Consider the following 23,495-nt stretch of genomic DNA (forward strand, 5'->3'; position numbering starts at 1 on the left):
CAGTTCCTCAGGGCAGATCAAGGGGAGATCTGGCACCCGGGGAACTAGGACCTTTGAGGTTGGAGGTTGATAACTTCTGCCCGGAGACCATCAGGTCCGTGTGGCCGGCAAACAGGGGATTGCCCCTTCTCTGGCAGGGGATGGGGGAGGTACCCAACCCAAGGGGGATTAGGACCCCACGCTAGGGATCCCGAGTGTGGATTCGCAAGGGGGGAAGTTTCTCACGGCGCCTCAAGCTGGGAATCCTGCGTGTGGGGGATTCGTTGAGGGAGTGAGAAAAATTCCTCGCAGCGCGGTGACAGAGGCCACCGGTTGTGAGAAGCTCCCTCACTCAATAGGAGTGAGAGGGGGTGTTAGAACCTGCCAAGATAGGGATAAGTTTTATTTTTGTTACATATATATGTCTAAGTGATTTTATCTTTCAATTTGGAATCCAAGACTACTTGGGTGTATTCTGTTAGTAGTATTTATTTTATCTAAATACTTTTTTAATAACTTACCAGTGATACATATATGAATTTGGGGGGGGGGGATGATTTGGTCGCGTGATTGCGGGAGGCTTGATAGGCGAGGTCCTGAGGTGAGGTTCATCCAATAATCCTCAGGCCGTCTATTAAGGAGAGAGTGTATGAATGTAAAATATTTGGTTTGTGTAGGTGCTTTTATTTGTTTTGGAGTGTATTATACGTGGATAGGTTTGTGTATTTGTGTAAGAGTGAGCTTGTCAGTATGATGTTGGGATTTTATGTATTTCTTCAAATATAAGAAGGTTTTAAATCGCAGAGTTGTTGAGGTGGTTGTTGGTAACTTCACTGGAGCGGTCAGGGCTCGGTAAAATTGGTCAGGGCTTGGTCTTAATTCTAGAGAAAGCTCTAGAGAAAGTTCTCACGACAGCTAACGAGGGCCATCTTAAAATTTGTGGAACGCCCCCAGCTCCAGGAAGGGTGGTGTTGGAAGTTAGGGAAGGAGAGGGGCTGGAAAACTTCAGGGTCCACCCAGTTTCTAGTAACCTCTGAGTCTTGTTTAAATTCTCACGGTATTTTCCCACGGACCGCCATTTTTTTTTTTAGTTCCCACGATCTCTTTGAGGTTTCCACACATCGTTTTTATTCTTTTTCTCTCCCGCATTATTGAGATACCTTGGGTTATCATTCTAGACCAGCAGTCTTATTAGGTTTCCATATTAAGGAATTAATTTAAATATAAGACTTGAATTATTTTAGTAATGCATTAAATATTTAAATTATAATCCAATTATTATATTAAGGAGTTAATTTAAATATAAGACTTGAATTATTTTGGTAATACCCCACATGATTTAAAAGCCATATTAAGCAAGAGAGCCAGTCAATGGATATCAGACAGCCAACTTCTAAAGTATGAATTAATTTTAAATAACATTGAAAACCTGGAACTGGCTACCACAAGAGTTCAGAACCCTGCCCAGTTTTTGTATGGAGAACCAGAAGACAGATTAGAACATAGGTATCTTGAAACCATAGATTTACAGACACAGAGGAGGAGAAGACCTATCGTAGCTCCCCTTAACTGAAGGAGAAATCCTGTTTGTGGATGGCTCCTCTAAAGTGGTGGAAGGAAAACGAGCATCAGGATATGCAGTGATTGATGGGGAAAAAAAACAAGAGGAAACCCCAAAAACAGCAAAGGAAACTTAGGAGAAGTACCAAAAACTACAAAAAAATATCAAGTTTATGAAGACACAATTTAAATTTTGAATAATTGATGTGGGCCAGAGCCCGATCAAAGCTTTAGAGGGGGGAGTTGTAATAAATGAGTTGGTTTCAGGGTGTTGGTTATTGCTGTTTGGGTAGGATGTAGAAGAGGGGAGTTGAGGGTGGATAGATGGACATGTTAATTGAAGGGAAGTTGAGACTGTACGGGTGCAATGCTGGTATGTAACCACTGGATGGGGATATAACAAGGACCCAATGGGTTTAATGGAAGGAACTTTCTAGTGCATTGCCTCGTAGGGTACAAGGGATGAGGACGATGCCCTGGACTGTGATTGGAGAGCGAGCCAACCAATGAAGTGGACTTGTTTGAAAATGATTGGTGAGGAATGCACGAAGGTACAGACCAACCAGCGAACAGGAAAGGGACCAACCAGCGCGAGGATTAAAAAATGCACCAGTCCGGTGGCACCAGAGACTTTAAAAGCTACCTGCACCCGGGGGGGGAGGGAATCCTCCTGCAGAACATGGGGTCCGAGGGAGCGCTCAGTGGGTCTCAGTGTCTTGTTGGAGCGTTGTTTTGTTCTGGCTTGTCACGCGGAGCCTGGGCTTATCCTGGGTTCCCGCTCTGAGCAGTTAACAAATAAACGAGTTGACTTTTCCTTTGAAAGTCTCAGTCTCGTTTACAACATCTGTGATTTCACAGAATCACAGAATATGCTGAGTTGGACGAGACCCACAAGGAGCATTGAGTCTAACTACTGGCTCTGCATAGGACCATCCCTAAGAATCCCACCATGTACCCCCTGAGTGTTGGTCAAATGCTCCTTGAAATCTGTCAGGCGTGGTAATGTGGCCACTTCCCTGGAGAGCCTATTCCAATTCCCAGCCACCCTGTGAATGAAGAACCTTTTTCTAATACCCAACCCTGACAGAACTTCAGGCCATTCCCTCGGGTCCTGTCACTGGTCACCGCGGGTCAGTGCCTGCCTCTCCTCTTGAACTCATGAGGAAGTTGCAGACTGCAATGAGGTCTCCTCTCAGTTTCCTCCAGGCTGAATAGACCAAGTGTCCTCAGCTGCTTCTTACATGGCTTCTAAAGGCTCTTGTCCATCCTTGTGGCTGTCCTTTGGACACTCTCAAATAGCTGAACATCTTTTATATATTGTGGTGCCCAAAACTCCCCCCTGGACTCAAGGTGAGGCTACCTCTGAGCAGGGCAGAGCAGAACAATCCCCACCCTGGCCCAACTGGTGATGCTGTGCCTGCTGCCCCCCAGAACAGAGTTGGCCCTCCTGGTTGCCAGGGCATTGCTGACTCATTCCGTTTGCCACTGACCCAGACCCCCAGGTCCCTTTCTGCAGCACTGCTTTCCAGTGTCTTTTTCCCCAGTTTGTAGGTACACTGGGATTGTCCCAGGTGCAGAATCCAGCACCTTCCCTTTTTTAAACTTAATACAGTTGGTGATTTTTCAGCTCTCTTATTTATCAAGGTCTCTCTGCAGGGCTGATACAATGTAGTGCTCTCTAGAAGTCTCATGGAATAGGCAGATCCTGTTTCCTCCTAGCCTGCAGCAGCTCAGGAGGTGAGGTGGAGGCTGGAGCTGCTGCCTCAGCATTGCCTTTCTCCATGTGTGGCTTCACATCACCTTGCCGCACCTCAGCACCTTCCCTCCCCTGGCTCCTCTGCCCTGCCCTGCCTCGCCTCGCCTCACCTCACCCTACCTCACCTCACCTTGCCACCAGACTGCTCCAGCAAAGGGCTGCTGGCTGATCAGGTTCCCACCCCACAACCTCCTTCCAGGCTTTTCCCTGCGTCTGTACCAAGAATAATTTAGCCAGCAGGACCAGGGAAGCGATCATCCTCTGCACTTGGTGTGGGTGAAGCCACACCTCGAGTTCTGTGTGCAGGTTTGGGCCCCTCACTTTAAAAAGGACATTGAGGTGCTGGAGTGTGTCCAGCAAAGGGCACCTAGGGTTGTGAGAGGCTTAGAAAACTTGTCTTACGAGGAGTGGCTGAGGGAACTGGGGTTGTTTAGTCTCCAGGAGCTCCGGAGGGATCTCCTTGCTCTGTACAACTCCCTGGCAGGAGGCTGTAGTGAGATGGGGCCAGTCTGTTCTGCCATGTCTGCAGTGAGAGGACCAGAGGAAATGGCTTTAAGCTGAGGTGGGAGATTCAGATTAAATATTAGAAACATATTTTTCCCTGCTTGGGAGGTCAGGCATCAGAACAGGCTGTCAGGTGGTGGAGTTCCTACTCCTGGAGGTGCTCAAGAGGCGTCTAGACTTAGTGCTGGGTGATGTGTTTCAGTGGCTCAGGGGTACAGTGGCAGTGCTGGGTGGATGGTTGGACCGGATGATCCGAAAGGTGTCTTCCACCCTTGGTGATTCCATGATTCTGTAGTAACCCACACATGGCTGAGCAGGTGTCTCAAGTGCCCTGTGGGTCCCCTTGTTGCTGGCCAGGGCTCCTGCTCTCTGGCACTGTGCTGCTCTTCCCAGCACCATCTCCATGCCAGCAAAGCTCTGCAGGGCTGGAGAGCTGTGTTAGCAGAGAACAGTGCACTGTACACATCACCAGCCTCCTGAAATTAAATGGGAAAAGAAAACAGGCATTTGCTCTGAAAGTACCTTGTGAGTTTGAAGAAGTTGCATGCACCTTCCTGGTTACCTGTGTTGTCGTGGAGATACTCGTGGGGCAGTGAAGCCACCTGCATGCCGGTCATGCCTGGGCTGCTGGAGGCAGAGTACAGAGCAGCCAAAATCAAGCAGCAGAATAAACAGTGGTTTATCTCAAGGGTGCACGGGGAGGACGAGGGGCAGCAGCCACATATTGCAGCAGGAAAAGTTCTGCACGGGTGGGAGGAACATGCTCCGCAAGAGTGTTGTGCAAATTCCAGCTCTGGAGACGACTCTGTTGTGACTGGATAAGGCTTGGGTGACCTCACCCAACACTGAAACTGTGCTTTAGTGGGAGGTTGGCATCCCTGTGGCCCCTGCCAGCCCAAGTTATTTTGTAGTTTGTTGTGTGAAGGCAAAGTTAATGGCAAGATGAGAGTGATCTGCATATTGTAATTTCAAGTGGCTATAAGCCTGATTAGATTATTAAGATGTTATGACAACTTCAGGAGCAAAGTTACAAAGTCACGTTCTTTGGAAGTGGTAGGAAATGAATTAACATTGTTACTCTTTTTTTTTTTTTCCTTAACTAGTAGTGAAATGAGTTTGCCTTCTCAACCCAAGGTCAGACTCTGACCACGGAAAACCTCTGTGAGCGGTGGTGGGAAACTGCTCGAAGTGGTTTAGTACCGTATTTAGATTTGCATTTTATCTCTTTCTGATTGTGCTGGTGGGCATGGTTCAGCCTCAGAATTTACCTGAACCAAGAAGTGATTAGTAGGTTCAAAGACATATATTGCTGATGTTAGAAATGTATATATACATACGTAAATTAAAGTAGCGTTGTAATCAGTGTTCTTTCTCTGTTTTTCTGTGTAATGAAAAAGAAGTAAAAGAGGTTTTAAACTTTCCATTTTAGACACTTTTACCACTACCTTATCAGGAGTAATTTATTTATTTAAGTGACTTAAACATTTTTCTTTGCTAATCCTTCCTGCTTTGTGTTCAAACCACATACACACATGTGCTGTTTTTAATGTTACAGTGACCCCTTTTGCTCTCCCAGGGATTGTTTTTATCACATTACAGCTCTTAGTTGCATATGATGCTCTGGACTTTGTGTATTTATTTGGATTTTGTTTACTGTCATTCTCCTTTGGACAGCTACAATGCATATTTGCTATCATTTGTGCCATCACCTCAACCGATAAACATTACAGTGTATGACAGCTGGTACAATCAGGTCCTGTAGGGTAGGGTGTCCATGTCATGGGCTGAAAGGCGATGGATGTGGTGTTGGAATAAAGCATTATCTGAACAGTCCTATGGGGTTTGTGTGGTAGCAGCAGGGCTAGGAAGGGGTGAGTGAGGGTGGCTCCTTGAGACAGGCAGGCAAAGAGAAGAGGAACTGCAGCAACAAAGTGGCTGCAGAGCTGTCCCAGGCTGCCAGATCCCCTTTGGCTGTGAGCCTGGGAGGCCTGTCCTTCCTCAGGGCATGGCTGCAGTCAAAAGCAGTTTGGTTTGTTAATGTCATCCACTGGACAGGTGTCTAGCTGCGTATTTCTTCTTTAGGATGCATCCTAAAACAAATGCATAAAAAATTTCGGGTAAAACAGCCATTGTGGAAGTTGTAGCTATATTTCTCTGCAGTGCTTTGTAATCTGATGGTGCTTGGGCAGCTCTGTGGCCCTGATGAAGCAAATTATACGCAAGTGGGTGCCAGGTTAATCTGAGTATCTTTGGTACTAAATTACATAATTTTCTTGTAATTTTCCCTTTCACTGACCCTTTGCTGTAGCAAAAAGCTATGCCAGATGTTTGTGCAACACTTGGACAGAGCTTTGGCCCTGGGTCCTTGATTTTTAGAATGGGACAAAGGTCCTAAAGAGTACAAAACTTCCACTTGAGTGATCAAATTGGTCCTCACGAAGTGCTGACACTAGTATCTTGCAGGAGGGTAGATGAAACAGGTTAAAAACATACCATAAACGTGAGTATCACAATTTATCTTGCTTTAAATTTGAATTGGTAGATATTGTAATTGGAAGACAGATAATTTACTAAAGCATTTGATAGTTTTAATTTTTAAACACATTTTGAGTTAGCAAACAAGTAATGAATGGATGAAACATTGCAAATTAAAATTAGAGACTTCCTCAGTTGTGTCCTGTGGTTTTGCTGTTTGCATTTTTTTTGTGGTAAACATGTACAGTAATAAAAGTTATCCTAAGAAAATAATGTATAGAATATTCAATTATTCCAGTTACTTAATGGGATTTAAATTCCACCTTACAGTTCCCTTGTGTGATACATTATTTTGTAGGTAGGCATCTTTTTGATGTTTTTGCAAAGGTCAGGCTTTAGTAAAGGTAACTCCATATACTGTGTGTGTATGAACTGTTTCAACAGGTTTCTAATATCAGAAACTTTGGGAAACTTCTTTGAAGAAAACTGTCACAATGGCATCATCCTCTCTACAGATTTGTGCATTGCTGCTGGCTTTAGCAGGATTCACCACATTACTTGTTACTACAGTGTCCAACAGATGGAAAGTTTTGGACACCACAACAGAGCTGGTTACTGCAGACTGGGTTTCTGAAGGTCTTTGGATGGACTGTGCAGCAACTGTTGGATCAGTACAGTGCAAGAAATTTCTCTACATGCTGAGTTCAGACCGTAAGTGGTCATGGCATATGTTTATAAAATCCAGGGATGTGGTTTTATACTTTCTTTCTGGACAGCATGTTAGCAGGTTCGGGGCCACATAATGCAGTTGTCCCAGAAGATCTAGTATGGACAAATCCTGTAGTGGTTGCAGACAGGTTAAAGGGCTGCCATGAAACCCGTGTCTCACCCTGCAGTTCAGCTCAGTCACTGACTGCTGTGGCTTTGCTGCCCTCTCTGGTGTGTTAGCATAGAGGTATGGGTGATACACAGTAAACTTAAGACTTTTTTAAAAAAATAGTCTTGGAAGAAATAGCATTTCACTCAGCCTAATTCTTAAATACAAGCAGATCATAGTTCCGTGAGCACTGGTGTTTGTGCTTTGGTGTGAGACAAGAATTATTAGGTATTCCAGAACTGGTTTGATCCTTTGTGCTAAACCTGTGTAACTGGGTATTTTTTCTGGAATTTCTCAGAGGTGGCGAGCTTAGACTAAAATACATCTGTGCAATTGATGCTTCTTTGTTTTCTAGGGTAGACCAGGCTAGTAGGGTAGTTTATCTGCAGCTAGAAAGAGAAGAAGTGTCTCTGTAGGGGCTGGAAAGTATTTGTTTGAATCATTCTGGATTTTAAAAATACATTTCTGTAAATACCATCTTTTTGGTAAAGGACTGGGAAGGACTGATACTCGTTCCTCAGCAAATTGAGTGTAGAAACAATGACACTGTAGCCTTTGAAAATGGTATTTTGTTTTTTGTCTTAAAACGAACTTTGTATTTATTCTTTTACAACTTTCAGTTTTGTGCAGTCACTTTATGAGTGATGTTAATAGAACCATTTCTTCAAATCTTCTGTGCTTTATAGGTCCCTGATTACTGTCATTGCTATGTGTCTGGACTCTTCCAGCAGATGTATTCTGAACGTGCAGTGCTCAAACTGTAAAATTACCATGTCTCACAGACTATGAACCTTGTTTTTCTTGACACAGATGTGGACTCCCCTGGAGTCAGAGCTGCCTAGGTGTAAGGCAGATCTCTAAAAGGTGAGAGTTTAACTCTCAAGATTCAGCATGTTCATGCTTCTTCCACAGGGCCCTCGCTTTGGTGGCCTCATCTGCCTTCATAATGATGATGCCAGTTTAAGAATAAGTATCAGCATCCCATAATGAGGCCAGAGTTTGTAGCCTCAGAAGGAGGCTAATCATATGCTTCTGAGGATTTTAAAAACACTGCTTATAGCATCAGAGGCAATGTCAGCTTTTCATGTCGTCCTCGTACTTGTTCAGCTCCTCTCCAGGGCCTCCTCTGCATAGAGACCAGGATTCCTGAGTTTCTGGAAATTAGAGTGATGAGATGGGGCCAAAAATGACAGTGTTCAGTTCAACTGACCGGGTTAGAGCAAGCCCAAAGGAAAAGTCCCAAGCTGTGGAAGGTGCTGATGTGAAGCTGTCAACACCAGCTCTTAAGCCCTGCTGATGCAGAACCTCTTGCAGAGCAGCACTGGCTGTTATGCCCATTGCTCAACAAGCCACAGTTTACAAAATTCAGTGAAGAATAGCCTTACGCTCTTTAACATATTGAAGAGTGATTTCCTGAAGGGAATTACTAAAATGCCTGGTACTGTATAGGAAAACTCAGGCTTTTCAGGTCTGCAGTTTAGTCTTTTCTGTTGCTATGTGTGCTTTATGACTGCCCATTGAAATGCATTTCTTAACTAGAAAGAGATTTATTAAAAAATTATACTCCTAATTTTTTATTTCTATCCTTGGCAGCAGTATAACAGCTGGGACCGCTTGATTCAAGGTTCCGACTATCTCAGCTTTGAAAGTGCTGTCAGCAGAAGTGATTGCTAAAACCACCAGCATAGCACCAGAGTACGGGTAAATTAGCTGGAAACTCTTTGAAGGGCTTTTAATGGGATGCAGATACTCCAGGGTACTGGTACAGTGTGTTCATTTTACTATGCCATCATTTTTCAAATTGCAGTGACTTAGCAGAAGGAGGGAATTCTGTAACAGTCATCAGAGATCAATTCTTACCCCACACTATCTGGTTTCCTTAAAAGATTGCAAGTTTAGAGCTGTACAGGATCACACTGCCAAATCTAGTCTTGTTTAAATCAGTGGCAATGATCCTCTTGACTGCCAAGGGAGCAAAAATGTAATAGTGGCACTGTAATACCCTTTAGCAGCTGCACCTACCAATCTAGAGCATCAGCTCAAAGTGACCAGTGAGTTTTGATGGAAGCCAACACATACCTTTTAGGGACAAGTTGTGGCTCTCTCAAAGGCTAATCCTTCTGGTAGTGTTGACATAAATGCTGTGACTCTGTTACCATGTTGCATCATAACAGAATTATTTTATGAAGAAACTCTGACTTCATTTCCTGGAGATAAGAGCAGGTTATCACTGCAAGAGATGGTTAACCCCGTTTGGACACATGTATACTTTAAAGTATTAACGTAAGTGGGTGATGTGAATTGAGTCCTGTGATTCTGTCTAGTCAAGAGCAGAAGCAACTAAACTGAGTTTAACATATTCTTTGCCTAGAATAGCTTTTTTTAAACCCTCAGGTATTCTAACAAACAGGTGCAATTTGCTGATATATATTATTTTTCTTATAGCTGTTTTTCTTCATCATTTTAATCCTTTGGAGATAGATCTGTCACACTAGCTCTTTCATTTCCTTACATTTCATTTCCATGATACATACATTATTACAATTGTAATACATGGTACAATTGTACAGTGTAAGTGGGACTATTTTTAATACTGAATGTGTTCAGCTACAGATCAATAGACAGTAAAATATTAATGGAAACCATTCACCCATAAACCTAACCTTCCTGAAAGAAGCTGGCAGTACAGTTGTTGTGGATTACTTATGACTGTAACTCCAAAAACTGTGCTAAATTTTCTAGCAGCAGAATAAAGCTCCTGTTCTCAAGCTGTTTTATGTTTGAATCCCCAAGAAAATAATACACTAAAGCTTTTTGATTTGACATCAATAATAAAATTACAAGCCATTTTAATCTAGTGTAAAATCTAGTTGACTCCAGAGAAGAGACAGAAATAAAATATTTGCCTATATTATCACTCTTGCAAGGTATTTTGTAGAAATACTGACTGGACTTTCTAGGCTGAGAAAAAGAATAGGCTCATTTTTCACTTCCTATTAGAAATAGAATTAATATTGTTACTTTTTTTACACGCTAATATCTTTATCATGAACTGCTCCCATTTCTTATTGTCATGCCCAGTAAGCCTTATCTATGGGGAAAGAGCAAAGAGCAAAGGTAGACTCATTTTGGAGTGAAACCCAGAGATAAAACAGCAAGGTGGCTTCTGAAAGGCTTCACTTGATTGTAATCTAATTATAAGGATATTTAACTGTTACTACTCACAAGCATGACTGCTCCGTTGGAAATTGTTGGTTTTCTTTTGTGCTTGGGTGGGTTGGCAGTTATTGGAGCTACTTTGCCAAATAATTACTGGAAAGTCTCCAGTATACATGGTTCTGTCATCACAACATCTACGTTGTTTGAAAACCTGTGGAAGAGCTGTGCAGAAGACAGCACTGGAGTATCCAACTGCAGGGAATTTGACTCTATGCTTGCACTGCCTGGTAGGTGACTTTGTGCAGCCTTGTTTATATTGCCTAAAAATTTGTTGCCAAAAAGCAGTAAGGCTTTTGTTTTGGTAATCTGGTAATACTGGAAAATAACTGGCCAAGAAGGACTTTGTGGGCTGAAGTAATAAAAATCTCTCAAGCAGCAGAATGTGTCAAGCATGTTAGGAAAGGCTATAAAATAAGGCAAATGAAGTCAGTTGATCAAGTGTTTAACAGGCATTTAAAGTGGGTTATACTCTCTTCTCTAGAATCTTGTGGGACATCTCAGTAAGAGACACTTTTTAACTATTTATTTATTTGGAATTATTGTATAAGCCTTCTTTTGCAATACTTCATAGCTAATGTACTGTAGCTGGAGTTCTTTCATGTTACAGGAAATACTGTTTTTAGCTGAGAAGTGGTAGTGGTTTTTGTGAGTTGAGATTGAAAATTGTAGATAATCCAAGAAATACATGAGAATATGTTACGCATATTATAACATATTGTATTATAAGTTATAGAAGGAGTGTATGCTATAAGTTAATATATGATTAGGCTTGTTAACTAATGCTAACTACTGTCAGGGCTTGCTAACTAACATCTTTTTGGATGTGGTTTTAAATATAAAGAAATTTAGATCTGCTGGCCCCTTTCCTCTGTATCAGTTTTCATCATAATTGTGGCTGTCCTCAGATGTCCAAGTAAGGAATATTCTGTGGATAGTAAGCATATAGATAGTAAAGCTATTTTTTATTAATCTTGAATAATTCAGTAGGTAGATAGTTATCCAGAATAAAAATGCCTTCTAGCTGAATCTGCCCTAGAAGGTGGCTAAACTAAATCGGTAGGAGGATACTCCTAATCTGAAGAATGTGTAATATAGGATTAGTGGGAATGGGGTATCCCTTTCTCCCTCAGTCTGAAGTAAAGGCTTGTTGTTGACCAGCTCTAACAGTAGCATAGCAATTGTCTGAAACTGTGTCTAGTATTTAAGGAATGATCTGCTCTTTTCATCTTCCTGCCTTCTCTAACAATTGCTTTTAGAATGTGTGTGTGTGGATGAAGAGGAACATAACCTTACTTAAACATTTTAGACCCGGTAACAGCAGGATCATTCCATCAGACATTGTCCTCTGCAGAGCGCTTATGTCAGTGTGCACCAGTGGTGCTGGGTTAGTAGCTGGACTTCATCTTAGACATCTTTACCAGCCTTAATGATTCTGTGATTTTATTTGGTTCTTGTAAAAACCACTTCAAGGGCTAGTTCATAGCTTATTGCCTCTGACTCCAGGCAGCATCTTGGCATTGATGTGTTTGCATAGGGTGTTGCCTCTGAGAGTGTGTGCAGATTTGGGCGATGGGCCCTCAAGAGAGCAGCATCTGGGGGCTGCCAAGAAAAAAGTGGGTTTTAAAGAACCTGGTAGGGCTCAGAAAAGAGCATCATGAGTAGATGTGTTAAAGCAAACAGAACAGAAGGCAAGCAACAGCAGGACTCCTGAGAACTACAAATAACATGGAGTCAGCAGGGAGGAAAAAAGTGGGGCCAGAAAGTAAATGACTGGGCCAGGCTCTGAAGTGAATTTGTGAAGATTAGAGGTTTGATCTGTTGAAGAGATCAGTCCTGCAGTTGAGAAGATGGCAGTATAGTTGAGGAGTAAAGGTAAGGGAAAGGGAAAGGGAAAAACAGCTTGTAAAACTGTGCAGATAAAATATTTTTAGAAAGGAAAACTGAAAAAGAAACATCAGAAGACACTGGATGGTAGTAAAACAGTTGAAAGGACAGCTGGGCAAAGCAGGAAAGAGGAAGAAAATGGGTTTGGTAACAACAAGGGCTCAGCAGATATTGGGACCTCTGAGAAACATTCATTGTGCTTGCAGATATGAACAAAGCAGACTAAAAATAATCATGGTCAGTTTAGGCGTGTTTCAAATTCCTGTTTAGAAACTTAGCTGAAACTGCTGTGAGGATGCCAGTGATTGGAGGGAGGGGTAAAAGAAAAAACAAAAGTGTCTTTGTTACCTCTCATCAGAAGGACAATGAAGATTTTCTGTGGAGGTTTCCTTATTGGCAACTGAGCTATGTGGAATACTTCTGGGTTTTGCTTAATATATGGGAAATATCAGACTTGATTCTTTTAAACCAATTTAACACTTTTGAGTTCACTAAACCATTAGTCTAAATGACAACTATTTTGAGTGAGTAGCTTTTTAAATGCAATATTGCACAAGATTGAAACCATGACTGGCTACTCCATATAGCTAGCACTGTCTATCTAGTCACAACTAAGTCAAACATTTGATATAACTAGTTGCCAAAGCTTTGTAAACTACCCTTTTTTTTTTTTCCCCCTTTCTTCTTTTTAAGGTTCCATGGGTGTTTCTTCCAATGGCAGGATTTGGGGAAAATTTCTTAAATTAGTGTTGACTAATAAAATGGACTGACTTTGTATCTTGTTAAATAAGCTAAGTTTAAAATAAAAAATTGAGTTTTCTGAATTGTGAACTAAGGTTCTCAGTTAAGGCTGTTGAGGCTATTGCATTGTGGTACAGTTGTATGACAACTCTTTCCCACCGGATTGCAAGAAGTTAGCCCGAGGATCCAGCCTGTGTCCTGGAAAGACAGGGGGAGTTCCATCTAACACTGCAGGAGTCCCAAAGACTGAAATGGGAGTTCTTGGACCCCACTGGGTGATTGCTGCTAGCATGGTGTAAAATCCCAAACCTGAAAGCAGTGTTGTTGAGTACTTACCTTAACAGTATCTTCTGCAGGCAAAAACCTTGAACTGTTAGTGGTATTTTGACGGGTCTTTCCACTTTTACTACTGTTCTCATTTTTTTCCATGAAAAATTTAAAATTAGTGTTTAACAAAGCATTAATTCCTCAAATTACTTTAGCCTTTAATTCTGTAAATTTATCTCATGACTGCTTATTGCTGTCTTTGGTAACTCTAAAGCTTGTAGGACCAGTACTCTAAAGCCACACTAGGCAATACAGCCTGCTGAGTCTGAGTGTATCACTTTGTCTTCTGTTTCTCTGTCTGATTTTTGTTGTCTGGAGAGTTACGGCTCACTCCACTACAGACCTAGACAGCAGGTTACCGTGGAGGACATGGAGGTGGTCAGGGAGCAAGAGGCTGAATGCTGGCATCAGTGATGTCAGTGTCCAGTTGGAGTCAGGTCTGACCCTTCTGACGTATGATTAAAATTGTAGAGTCATAGAATAATTTAGGTTGGAAGAGAACTTAAAGGTAATCAAGTCAACAAAGTGAGCAGTTGTGACCCTGCCAGACTGTGATGCTTGGCACGTTTATCTCACTACAAAGGTGCCGAAATGCCATTTGACCTGGAACCTGCCAAATGCAGGGTGCCATTTTAAAGAAGCCCAAAGGCCCTGTCTGACCTTCTTTCTTAGGCTGACTATTAATCTAGTCCTGGATTTTGTGCAATCTATACCTAGATGTGAAGACCAGGAGCTTAAAGGATGCAGAACTGCCAGTATACCAGATTGCCTAACATGCCCACACCAGCTGCAACCTCTCCACAGGAGAATGTCTTAGGGAGGAGTGCTGCAGCTCTCAGACCTCCTGTTTGTTCCGCCAAGTTTGAAGTGCACTGCTAACTTGAGCACAATTCTTTCCTATCTCTCCCTGGAAGCAGCAAAGCTGGCACCTTTTTCCAGTTCCTCAGTAGTGCTGGAGGCTTGCACACCTTGGCTAGCACCTGGATTTCAGGTGTATCCTGTGCACTCAGCTGTACAGGTGTCAGGAATTCAGAAGGACTTGTGAGTAGGAGATTTCTTCTGTTCCTGCAAATGACCATGTATACCACTACACATTTTCACAGGAATGTAAGGGATGAGGGGCTTGCTGTAGTTTTTCAGGATTTACTAAAGACACAAGAGGATTTACCAAACTTATAAAGTGTAGGCATAGTTCAGCTCTCTAATCTGTTTGACTTGAAGCCTAAACACACCTGGGTTTGGAGGCTTCTCTGAACCATATGACAAAGTTGGACAAGATTCACTCATTACTGCACCTGTTAATTTTGTCACTCCCTCGAATCACTTTTATTTTTTTTCAGCACAACATTAATGTAATTTCTGTATAGATCCTGATTTGTTTTCTCTTTTTCTGTCTTAGCTCACATTCAGGCATGCCGTGCCCTGATGATTACTTCCATCCTTCTGGGATTCTTGGCTACAGTACTCTCACTGCTTGGTTTGAAGTGCACAAACATTGGGTTGAGTGATGAAGATGGAAAAATGAAGTTTGCTGTCACAGGCGGATTTCTTTTTATTTTAGGAGGTAATATAGAGGCTGAAATGAGAGCACTATTGATACTTTGTATTGCTTTCACAGCCAGACTAAATGAAATGAACTTGTTCTTGGTTTAAAGCTGTTACAGCCTTTAAATGAATCACTCATGTGTGCTTTTTAACTTTTTCTGGTAGGTCTCTGCTCCATGGTGGCTGTTTCTTGGTATGCTGCAATGGTTACTGCTCAGTTTTTTAACCAACTGTACGCTGGAACCAAGTAAGTTAATGTATTTGTCATACCAAACTCCATCATGTGTTAGACAGCTGCACTAACCTCAGCTGCTCCAGAGTTTCAGAACCTGGATGGATCCCATAATCCAGTCCTACAGGAGGAAAAAGTTGTAATCAGGGAATCTTTTCACCTCAGAGGTGCCATTGGGGAGGGAAGAGAGTTCTTTCCTGGAAGAGTTAGTGAATATGTGAGGAATATCAACCCCACATCTGAGGGGTTTTGTACTGTGTTTGTATATTCTTGAGAGACTCAATTAAGTGCATATCTCAGTGTTATTAAGAAGAAACGGCAAAATTCCTAATCTGCTTTGGCATTTAAACCAAAAGAGGTACAAAAGACAAGTTTTGGCTAGAATAAAGTGCCTCAGATGTACATGCAAGGGAAAGTCACATGCAAAGCAGCTCGAGCTTTGTACTAGTGATCTGCAGAGAAATTTGCTGCCTGTCTTATATATGTCTATATATTAACAGCTCAACATTTTTTTGCCCTATGAATTAAAATGAGGCAAAATTTTTGGGATTTTCAGCTAGTGCAGTTGCATGCAAACAGGTTTTGAGGTATAAAAGCCCTTACTCTTTGTCTGATACAAAACTTAACAGTTGTCAAAACCAAATGGCAGCTTATGGCACCTTATCTAGGTGCCCTGTTTAGCAATGAGGAACAAGGGTAGAGGTGACTGGGCCTCTCCTTCAGAGAGGGGGAAAAGAAGAGGGAAATATATTGTCTGTGGAATATGAGACATCTATAACATACTTCTACCAAGTATATAATTCATAGATCAGTAAACTATAAATTGTTAGTTGCTAGGATCATATTTGAAGTGTTTTGTAAGTTCCTGCCCCAGAATCAGTTCAGGGAAGTCAGAGGTGAAGTGCTTTGTGATAAATCAAAGTACTTTAAGCAATTGCTTTCATTGTTTGTCAGTTTTCCCTGTGTTTTCAATGAAGTACTTACAAAGAAATTGTATTTGTGCAGTTACTTTTTGTTGTTTTATATCCCCTTGAGAGAACTACGTGAAGGGTAATAAATACATCAGAGAACTGAAACAACTGTTGATAAGGAATTTCGGTTAGTCGGATAGTTGGTGTGTTTTATAGTTACCTGCTATAGCTTTGGGGCTTCAACATCAATGCCTGTTAATCAGTTACCAGATGGTTTGCATTCAGTAGCTGAAGAAATATATTTTTTTTTAATATCTAAACTTCATGTTTAAGCTATTGATTCACTGAGAAGTTCTTGATGAATTAAGTTTGATCATTGGTAAAGCTGGACATGGAGTCTGTGAGATGAGTTTAAATTCAATTGCATGCCAGTATTGATCTTCATTCTTAAGAGACTGGCAAATCTAGTTTTTCAGACTGCATTTTTTTGGTGTGACTTCAGCAAATTAGTGAAGTTAACCTCTGCCAATTCTTAGAGGAGTTTCTCCTACAGCTTTGAAGGCAAATGAAGTTCTCCTGCAGATGTCTCCTATATACTTTCCTTTGGTATGACATCTGCAGCATTCTTGTCTGTAGGTGACCGGTGAGCAGAAATAATTACAGGCATTGGGCAATGTGCAACTTGTACTCCTGGGTTTTTTTGATAATGACTCTGTGCTTCCATGTTTGGAAGTACCTAAACCATCAGAGACCTTGTGGCTCCCATGTGCAATGAGAACATGGAGAGCTGTGAACCTGTGTAAACCTCTGAAACCCTCCTGTTAGCAATGAGTTCCAGAGTCAGAAGCTTTGACATTTTAAAATAATGATTTTGTGTTTACAAGTGGAAAGAAAACACAAGTCTCTGGTTCCAGTGTACCTTCAGTGCAGTTCATGACACTTATTTTGCCCTTATATTTTGCCCTTTTATTTCAGACCACAGATGTACAGGTGGATCGTGAATATAGTTTTTCTCTGATCATAAAAATTTGTGTTCCTCTTTTTGTGAAACTCCTGCCAGACTTTTCCAGACCTAGTTGTGTCTAGTCTTTGGGAGAAATTCATTATCAATGAATTTCTTGGACTGGACTACGAGGTTTCCTGAAAGGTATAGTTCTGTACAGTAAAATAGAGAACTATTCTTTTTCAGCCTGGGACATTCATAAATGCCTTTCAGCCATACAGCCACAGAGGGTGCTGAATATCCTTTAGGATACCTAAATTTTAAAACTAGCCCTATACAACCAGCTACTTGTAAGTGACCTAGCGTTGTGTTTCCCAGAAGACTGATGTCCCTGGTCAGCCTTTTCTCAGCATACAGACAGTAAGATCTGAATCATTCAGTTTCACAAAATCATTTCAGTGACACAGCCAATAAAAGGGCAAAATAAGTGCTGTGGGTGGCACAGGAGGTATGTTGTTATTATTTATTATCAACAATTTGTTAAATACACACAATTATTTATTGCTACTTATCTTTATGTTGCTTAGTACTCTCTGTACTGGCACTAATTTGGCAGAGCAACTCTATAAAAAGAAGAGCAGACCCAAAGCCAGATCTGTTTTCTGTTAACTGTTGGAGTGCCTTTCAGTTAGCTGATTTCTATGCAGATTAGAATTTGTTTGCATGGCTTTGTGATCCTGTTACAAGTTGTTTCCATAAAATCTTTCGTGTTTCAGGTATGAGCTAGGAGAAGCTCTGTACTTAGGCTGGGCTGGATCTGTCCTTTATATACTTGGTGGGATCTTACTGACCTGTTCATGCAAAGGGAAGGAAAAACAGAATTACAGGTAATCTTGGATTTCTCAGTTGAAGTAGTAGCTGTCAATTACATACCAGTTTCTATCTATTCTGTCTCTCTCTCACCCCCTGGTATAAGTATGTGTAAATTACAAACAGTGCTATGGCATGTCACAGACTGGTGATGGCAGGGGATGCTGTCCCAAAGACTTGCACCTCCCAGACAGGGTACTTCATGCACCACCATCAGCAGTCACCTCTAACTTGTATTTGGTAATTCTGGGCACTGCTGGTGGTTCTAAGTTCTACATGGTGAATATGTGCAGTGAAAGAGCAAACTGTTGCCAAAAGAAAAGTATATAAAACCCCATAATGTATTATGATCCAGTTTCTCTGCAGTACACACTGTGAGTAAAATATTCAAACACTGTTCAATTTGCAAGAAAGTGTAAAGGCATTTCCGAAAGCCCCTGGAACTGATCACTACAAATATGGTTTTTTTCTTGTTCTTTATGGAGATGTCTTGTCGCAGGTCAAATCACAGAAGTTGAGATTTCTGGCCTCAATATTTAACCTTCCCTGCATTTTTACTTCAGTCTTAAATTTTGACACATACAGAAGGTCTCTTTTTGAAAGAGAGGGATGAAACAGACAGAAATAGCAGAAGTCCATGTCTGCCAGAACTCAAATAGCTTGGAGGTTGTACTAGCTAAGCTCGAGAGGATTACAGTATGCAAGGAAGAAGCATATTCACTGCTGCTGTATTTAATCTTAGGAAAGTTATGTCAAAATATAGTGAGTGAGTGTTCCTCTGATACTCCATTGCCCAATCTGAAACCATTTCAGTTTTATGGTAATGTTTCATCAGCCACATTGGACTTTAGATTTTGCTCACCTTACTTTGATATGAAGTACCAAATGTCCTGAAAATCAGGTAAAACTGATACTTGAAATAGATGTTCAGTGTGATGAATGACAGTTGAAGGGGTTGGCTGAAGACACTTCTGTTTTCTTTCTTCATCATCTTGATTCCTCTATTAAAACCTGCAGCTTGGACAAAAGTGTTGAGGGCTAGGTTCTGTTCTGCTTTACGGCCTTGACTGAAATGCCTCAGGGAAGAGCACATGTGAGTTAGGAATCCAGAGTGTGGTTTTGGTTATGAGGGAATGGGCTGTGCAGCCCATCAGGGACCCCATCTATTACCCCTTAGCTACCAGAATGATGAGAACAGGAGGCCTCTAATTTCTGCATCGTTGTGAAGAATGTGCTATTGGTGGGTTGGATACAGAGCTAATTGAGTAACTTCTAAGTATCTGAGACCATGGGCATGTGTCTAATACCTACTATTTTATATCTTTTTTTTCTTAATTTACAGTCACAACAAATATGCATATTCAGCAGCCCAGGCAGCTTCTCAGCCACGCATGTACCCCAGGAACTCTGAGACGGTCATAAGCAACAAGGAGTATGTCTGAGCTTACACTCTGCATCACCTGTAGTGTTAGTGGCTTGTGAACTGCTTCTTTGTTCTGGTTCCAAGTTACAATCCTATGCCTTAATTTGGAGCAGTACAAGGAGGAGGTATGGTTTTTGCTGTAAATAGGAATGGTTTTCAGATGTAAATAGCTTTCTACAGAAGATGCTGTGATGTGAAATCCTGTGGCATGAAGGTTTTCTGTGTGCTGAGAAGCCTGGTAAAATTTAACCAGAGCACAGTATACGCTGACACTCAAGAGCAATGGTTTCTATTTCAGCTGACTCAACCATGTGGAACTGATAGCTGTATCTGACTGCAAGTTCATATGCCTCACAGTTAGAAATGTGTTTTCATTAATATTTAGCTTCCTTCTTTTGTTTAGCAGCTTTAGTTTTGACAAGAAATAAACTTTGTTCCACAGACTCACTGAAACAGATTTTTTGACGAATGGAATCCTCTAATAAGGATCTGATGTTATACTGAAATTCTTATCTTTGATAGTCAAGGTTTATAAAAGTTACAAAAAAATATTCTAGCAGCCACTCACCTTCAAATCTGGCAACCACTCACCTTCAAATCTGCAGATGTGCAACAAATTCCTTGTTGGTTGTAATGCAGATACAGAAGATAAATGATACAGAATGAACCAAACACAGCTGGGAGTGGAGAAAGCACCTGGTGCAAAATGCCGTGTGGTAACTAAGAAAACAATAATACTACTTTAACTTTGAGCAGTCTTTAACTTTGGGAACTTTTACTGCATCTGAATTGTCTAATTCAAGTAATTCCCCAGTAGTTTTATTTTCTGTCATTGTTCCATCATTAGAATTTCTTTCTTCAACTACTCCACTGCTGGGAGCATATGTTTGCCTTGTGCGAGCACTTAGGCAGATGGCAGTGAGGTAACTTTACTTTGTATTTATGCCTTCAGCAAGGTGGAATGGAATTTCACTTTGCAGGTTCACAGGTTCCATAACTTGTCCCTTTAAAATTACAAATGTATTCATACAGTTTGACAAAAATCTAGTTTGAATGGCTAATGATAAACATCTAGCAGTCTGACCTAGAAGTTTCATGTGGTTTCCTTGATGGCCCAATAGATAATTTCAGAGGGCAACCTGCAAGCAGTCTCAGCAGAAATGATTTAGCCATGTTGCTTGCATGCAGGAACAGCTGACTTGTAAACTAACACATTAGGGCATGAACTGGGCACTGTTAGACTTAGTAAGTAAAGCTAAAAGGAGTGGTTATTACTTCTAGATTGCCAGTGTCATCTTCTTCCCTCCACTGTCATCTTCAGTTTTTTAAAGAATTCCTCTGCTGTTTTAGAGAATCATTTCAAAAGCTGAAAAGGCACTTAGCCTGCATGGTGGGAGCTGAACTCCTTACCATCATCTGCATATTCTGTCCTCTGGATTTTTAGGTAATTCTTGAAGGTACTTCGGTCTAGTTGAACATAAGGAAAATAGCAGAGACAAAGCAATAACCAGTGTCAATTTCCCACTAAAGGTTGTGTCAGCTCATTAACATGAATTATGGTCCGGTAGGTGAGAGAGAAATTCCGAACTTCCTTGGTCTGGCATCATGTCTTCTAATGGCATCACTGGGAAGTTTAATTAAAAAACAAGAGTAGAATCCCTGTGTGGTAACTCCTTCCTTTGCTCAGTACATCGTTACCATATTCAGTGCCATTCAAGGGAAAATAACTGCTGAAGATTCCATGCCTTTCTCTGGTTTGCTTACAGCCCTTCCAACCATTTTCTGTTTCTGCTGTTATTCCCTGCTTATCTGCTCTGTTTCCAGGCACTGTCAACAGAAATGCTCTGAATGAATTTATTGAACCATCAACTAGGTTATGGGGGTAAAGTGTTTTATGTACAGGTGATTTAGGAAGTGATTTTTTTTCCTTTTTTTTTAAAGTCTGTAGCAAGTCACTTCACTTTCTTTAAAGTATCTTCACACATTGCTATTTTTAAGTCCTTTGCTCAGCAGAGCAGACTGCTTTGGTATCTGCAAATCTTCTTCATATCTCTGCAGCTGAGACCAAAATCCTGCATTTGGTTCTGCTACGGGTCTGGCAGTTTTCACAGCCTAGGGAACAGGAGAGACATGGTAGAAGCAAGGTATCCTGCATTTGTGGGAGTCATGCAAATGAATTTTTAACTTTAAATTTTGAGAAGATTGGTTTTGATTTGGCTACAGAATAACAAACAGCTATTTTAGTGAGCTGACTTCACTCTGTGCTTAGTAAGAACAGGCACGTGGGCTCAATTACAGAACAGGTTCATGGGCAAGACAGAGCTCTTGGTTGATTTGCTGGAAATGGGAAAGTCTCTCAGCAAGTATAGTGACACTGCTCATGTTTAACATGTTTAAGATGATAGTGTGAAACTTGGTCACTATCTGCACACAGTCTAAATTAAGCAAATTGGTTATCTAAAGACTTCAGTGATATACCTGACAAATGGGTGAAGACTGAAAGCCCATAGAGCACGAGTAATTTGTACTTTTCCTAGGAAAGCTGACATGTCATTGCTTATAGCAGTATAGTTATAGCTTATAGCTAGCTGGTCCCTAGGCATTCAGCAGGCCTAACGGAGTCTGTCTGTGACAGTGTGGAACTGTCACATGCTGATAGGAGCAAATCCTGCATAACAATTCCTACACCCACTCACTTTCTTTATGTCTCTGTCTTCACTAATCGTGCCTATGCAAATGATAGAGAAAAGAGAAAAATATTCACTAAGCAACCAGCTTTGTGTGTTTGCTGCCTGTGCTTAAAGCCTCTTTGCATTTGTATTTATGTTCATCCTAGAAACCCCACACTGAAAACTTATTTGACCAAGCTGGGCATGAAAAAACTTACAGGGGACTGTTTATCCAAATACTTAATCTCTCTATAACTGGCAAGGGGCAGGTGAAAGCACCGAAATAATTGTACGGTAAATCATCATTACTCATAACAAGCCTTGCATTTCTTCTCCAGAAGAGCTGTAAATACGAATGTGGATGTAGGTACATTACCTCGAACGCGTCCTTGAGCGGGAGCTGGCGGTGTCTCATCAGATAAGCCGTGCAAATGGCAGCGGAGCGGCTGCGGCCGTTCTTGCAGTAAACCAGGCACTTCCCCCCGCCGCGCACGGCCTCCTCGATGGCGGCGCCGCACGGCTCGAAGTAGCGGTACAGGTCCTCGGCCGGGTCGTCGAACACGGGCACGCGAATGCCGCGGACGCGCTGCAGGCGGGGGAACGGCTGCTGCCTGGTGACGTTCACGCAGAAGGTGACCCCCTCGCGCGCCAGCAGCTCCTCGTCGCACGCCGCCCTGGCCGTGCCCAGGAGCAGCGAGGCCGTGACCTGGCAGAGCTGGAGCATCGGCGGCCAAGGGCCCCGGCCCCGCTGCACCGGGCTCGCGGTGCGGGGCTCCCGGCGGCAGCACGGCAGTGCCACCCGCGCTCTGCTGGATTCATCTGCTCCCTGCAGGCTGGGGCGTAGAGGCTCCAGGCAGGTCCTAGTGCCGGCTGCATCCCGAGAGCTGCATTTGGAAAGCTGAAAGCACTTCCAGAGCACACTGCTCACTTGTAAAGCCAGTGGATTTGTACTTCCCTACCCCACAGCAGCTGCTTACCTGCTGTGTTGTGCACAAGGAATGCTGCTGCTGCAGGCGGTGCTGTTGGTGCAGTGATGCAACACTGAAGTTGTGTCAAGGCAGTTTTAGGCTGGATATTGGGAAAAGGTTCTTCACCCAGAGGGTGGCTGGGTGCTGGAACAGGGCAGTGGTCACAGCACCAAGCCTGACAGAGTTGAAAAAGTGTTTGGACAATACTCTTGGGCACATGGTGTAACTCCAGGGGATGTCCTGTGCAGGGCCAGGAGTTGGACTCCATGATCCTTGTGAGCCCTTCCAACTCAGCATATTCTGTGATTCTGTGATTGATCTGATCTTCTCCACAGCATCTTGGTGCCCCTTGCCTACAACAGAAGCACGTTTTCAGTACCCAGGAAATGATTTACTAAGCTGGCCAGATAGCGTAGTGCTAATCTTTCTGGACTTCAGTAGAATTGCTGGTGTGCTGCCAGGGCAGAGAGTATCTTACACCAGGCTGTGCTGACATGGGTTTGAACTGCACAGGACGCGTGGAGATGGGCCAAGCCCAGCCAGGTGAAGGTCACATTGGCCAGTGCTGGGCATGGCGTTCCAGGGCTGGTCGCAGGTGCCAGCTGCTTCCTG

The 23,495-nt window shown here is 42.3% G+C and overlaps 2 protein-coding genes across 3 annotated transcripts; one reads left to right on the forward strand and one right to left on the reverse strand.

The window, feature by feature from the left end:
* Window positions 1-5,566: 5,566 nt before the first annotated feature.
* Window positions 5,567-22,657, reverse strand: DUSP28 (dual specificity phosphatase 28). Of its 2 annotated transcripts, XM_082287961.1 has the most exons (4): window positions 22,292-22,657; window positions 20,657-21,358; window positions 19,838-19,966; window positions 5,567-5,889 (listed from the first exon to the last, which is right to left on the reverse strand). In XM_082287961.1, the coding sequence occupies exons 1-2, from the start codon at window positions 22,637-22,639 to the stop codon at window positions 21,224-21,226; spliced, it is 483 nt and encodes a 160-aa protein (XP_082144087.1). In that variant the 5' UTR covers window positions 22,640-22,657; the 3' UTR covers window positions 5,567-5,889; window positions 19,838-19,966; window positions 20,657-21,223. The 2 variants fall into 2 exon arrangements, with proteins under 2 accessions (XP_082144087.1, XP_082144088.1); XM_082287962.1 differs by lacking the exons at window positions 5,567-5,889; window positions 19,838-19,966 and having other exon boundaries at window positions 21,222-21,358; window positions 22,292-22,654.
* Window positions 6,769-20,662, forward strand: LOC309576566 (claudin-19-like; the record flags this gene model as incomplete). The annotated part of the gene is made up of 5 exons (XM_082287960.1): window positions 6,769-6,985; window positions 14,722-14,886; window positions 15,033-15,114; window positions 17,730-17,840; window positions 19,166-20,662. 5 exons carry the CDS (start codon window positions 6,769-6,771, stop codon window positions 19,263-19,265), a joined length of 675 nt encoding a protein of 224 aa, XP_082144086.1. The 3' UTR covers window positions 19,266-20,662.
* Window positions 22,658-23,495: the final 838 nt, after the last annotated feature.

The sequence above is a fragment of the Coloeus monedula genome (assembly GCF_965178545.1).
Source record: "Coloeus monedula genome assembly, chromosome: 10".
Lineage (NCBI taxonomy): Eukaryota > Metazoa > Chordata > Aves > Passeriformes > Corvidae > Coloeus > Coloeus monedula.

Coding starts and splice junctions, on each gene's coding strand:
- DUSP28 (XM_082287961.1), bottom strand. CDS start 22,639: ATGCTCCAGCTCTGCCAGGTCACGGCCTCGCTGCTCCTGGGCACGGCC. Junction 21,359..22,291: donor CGCTCAAGGACGCGTTCGAG/GTAATGTACCTA, acceptor CCTGTTCCCTAG/GCTGTGAAAACTGCCAGACC.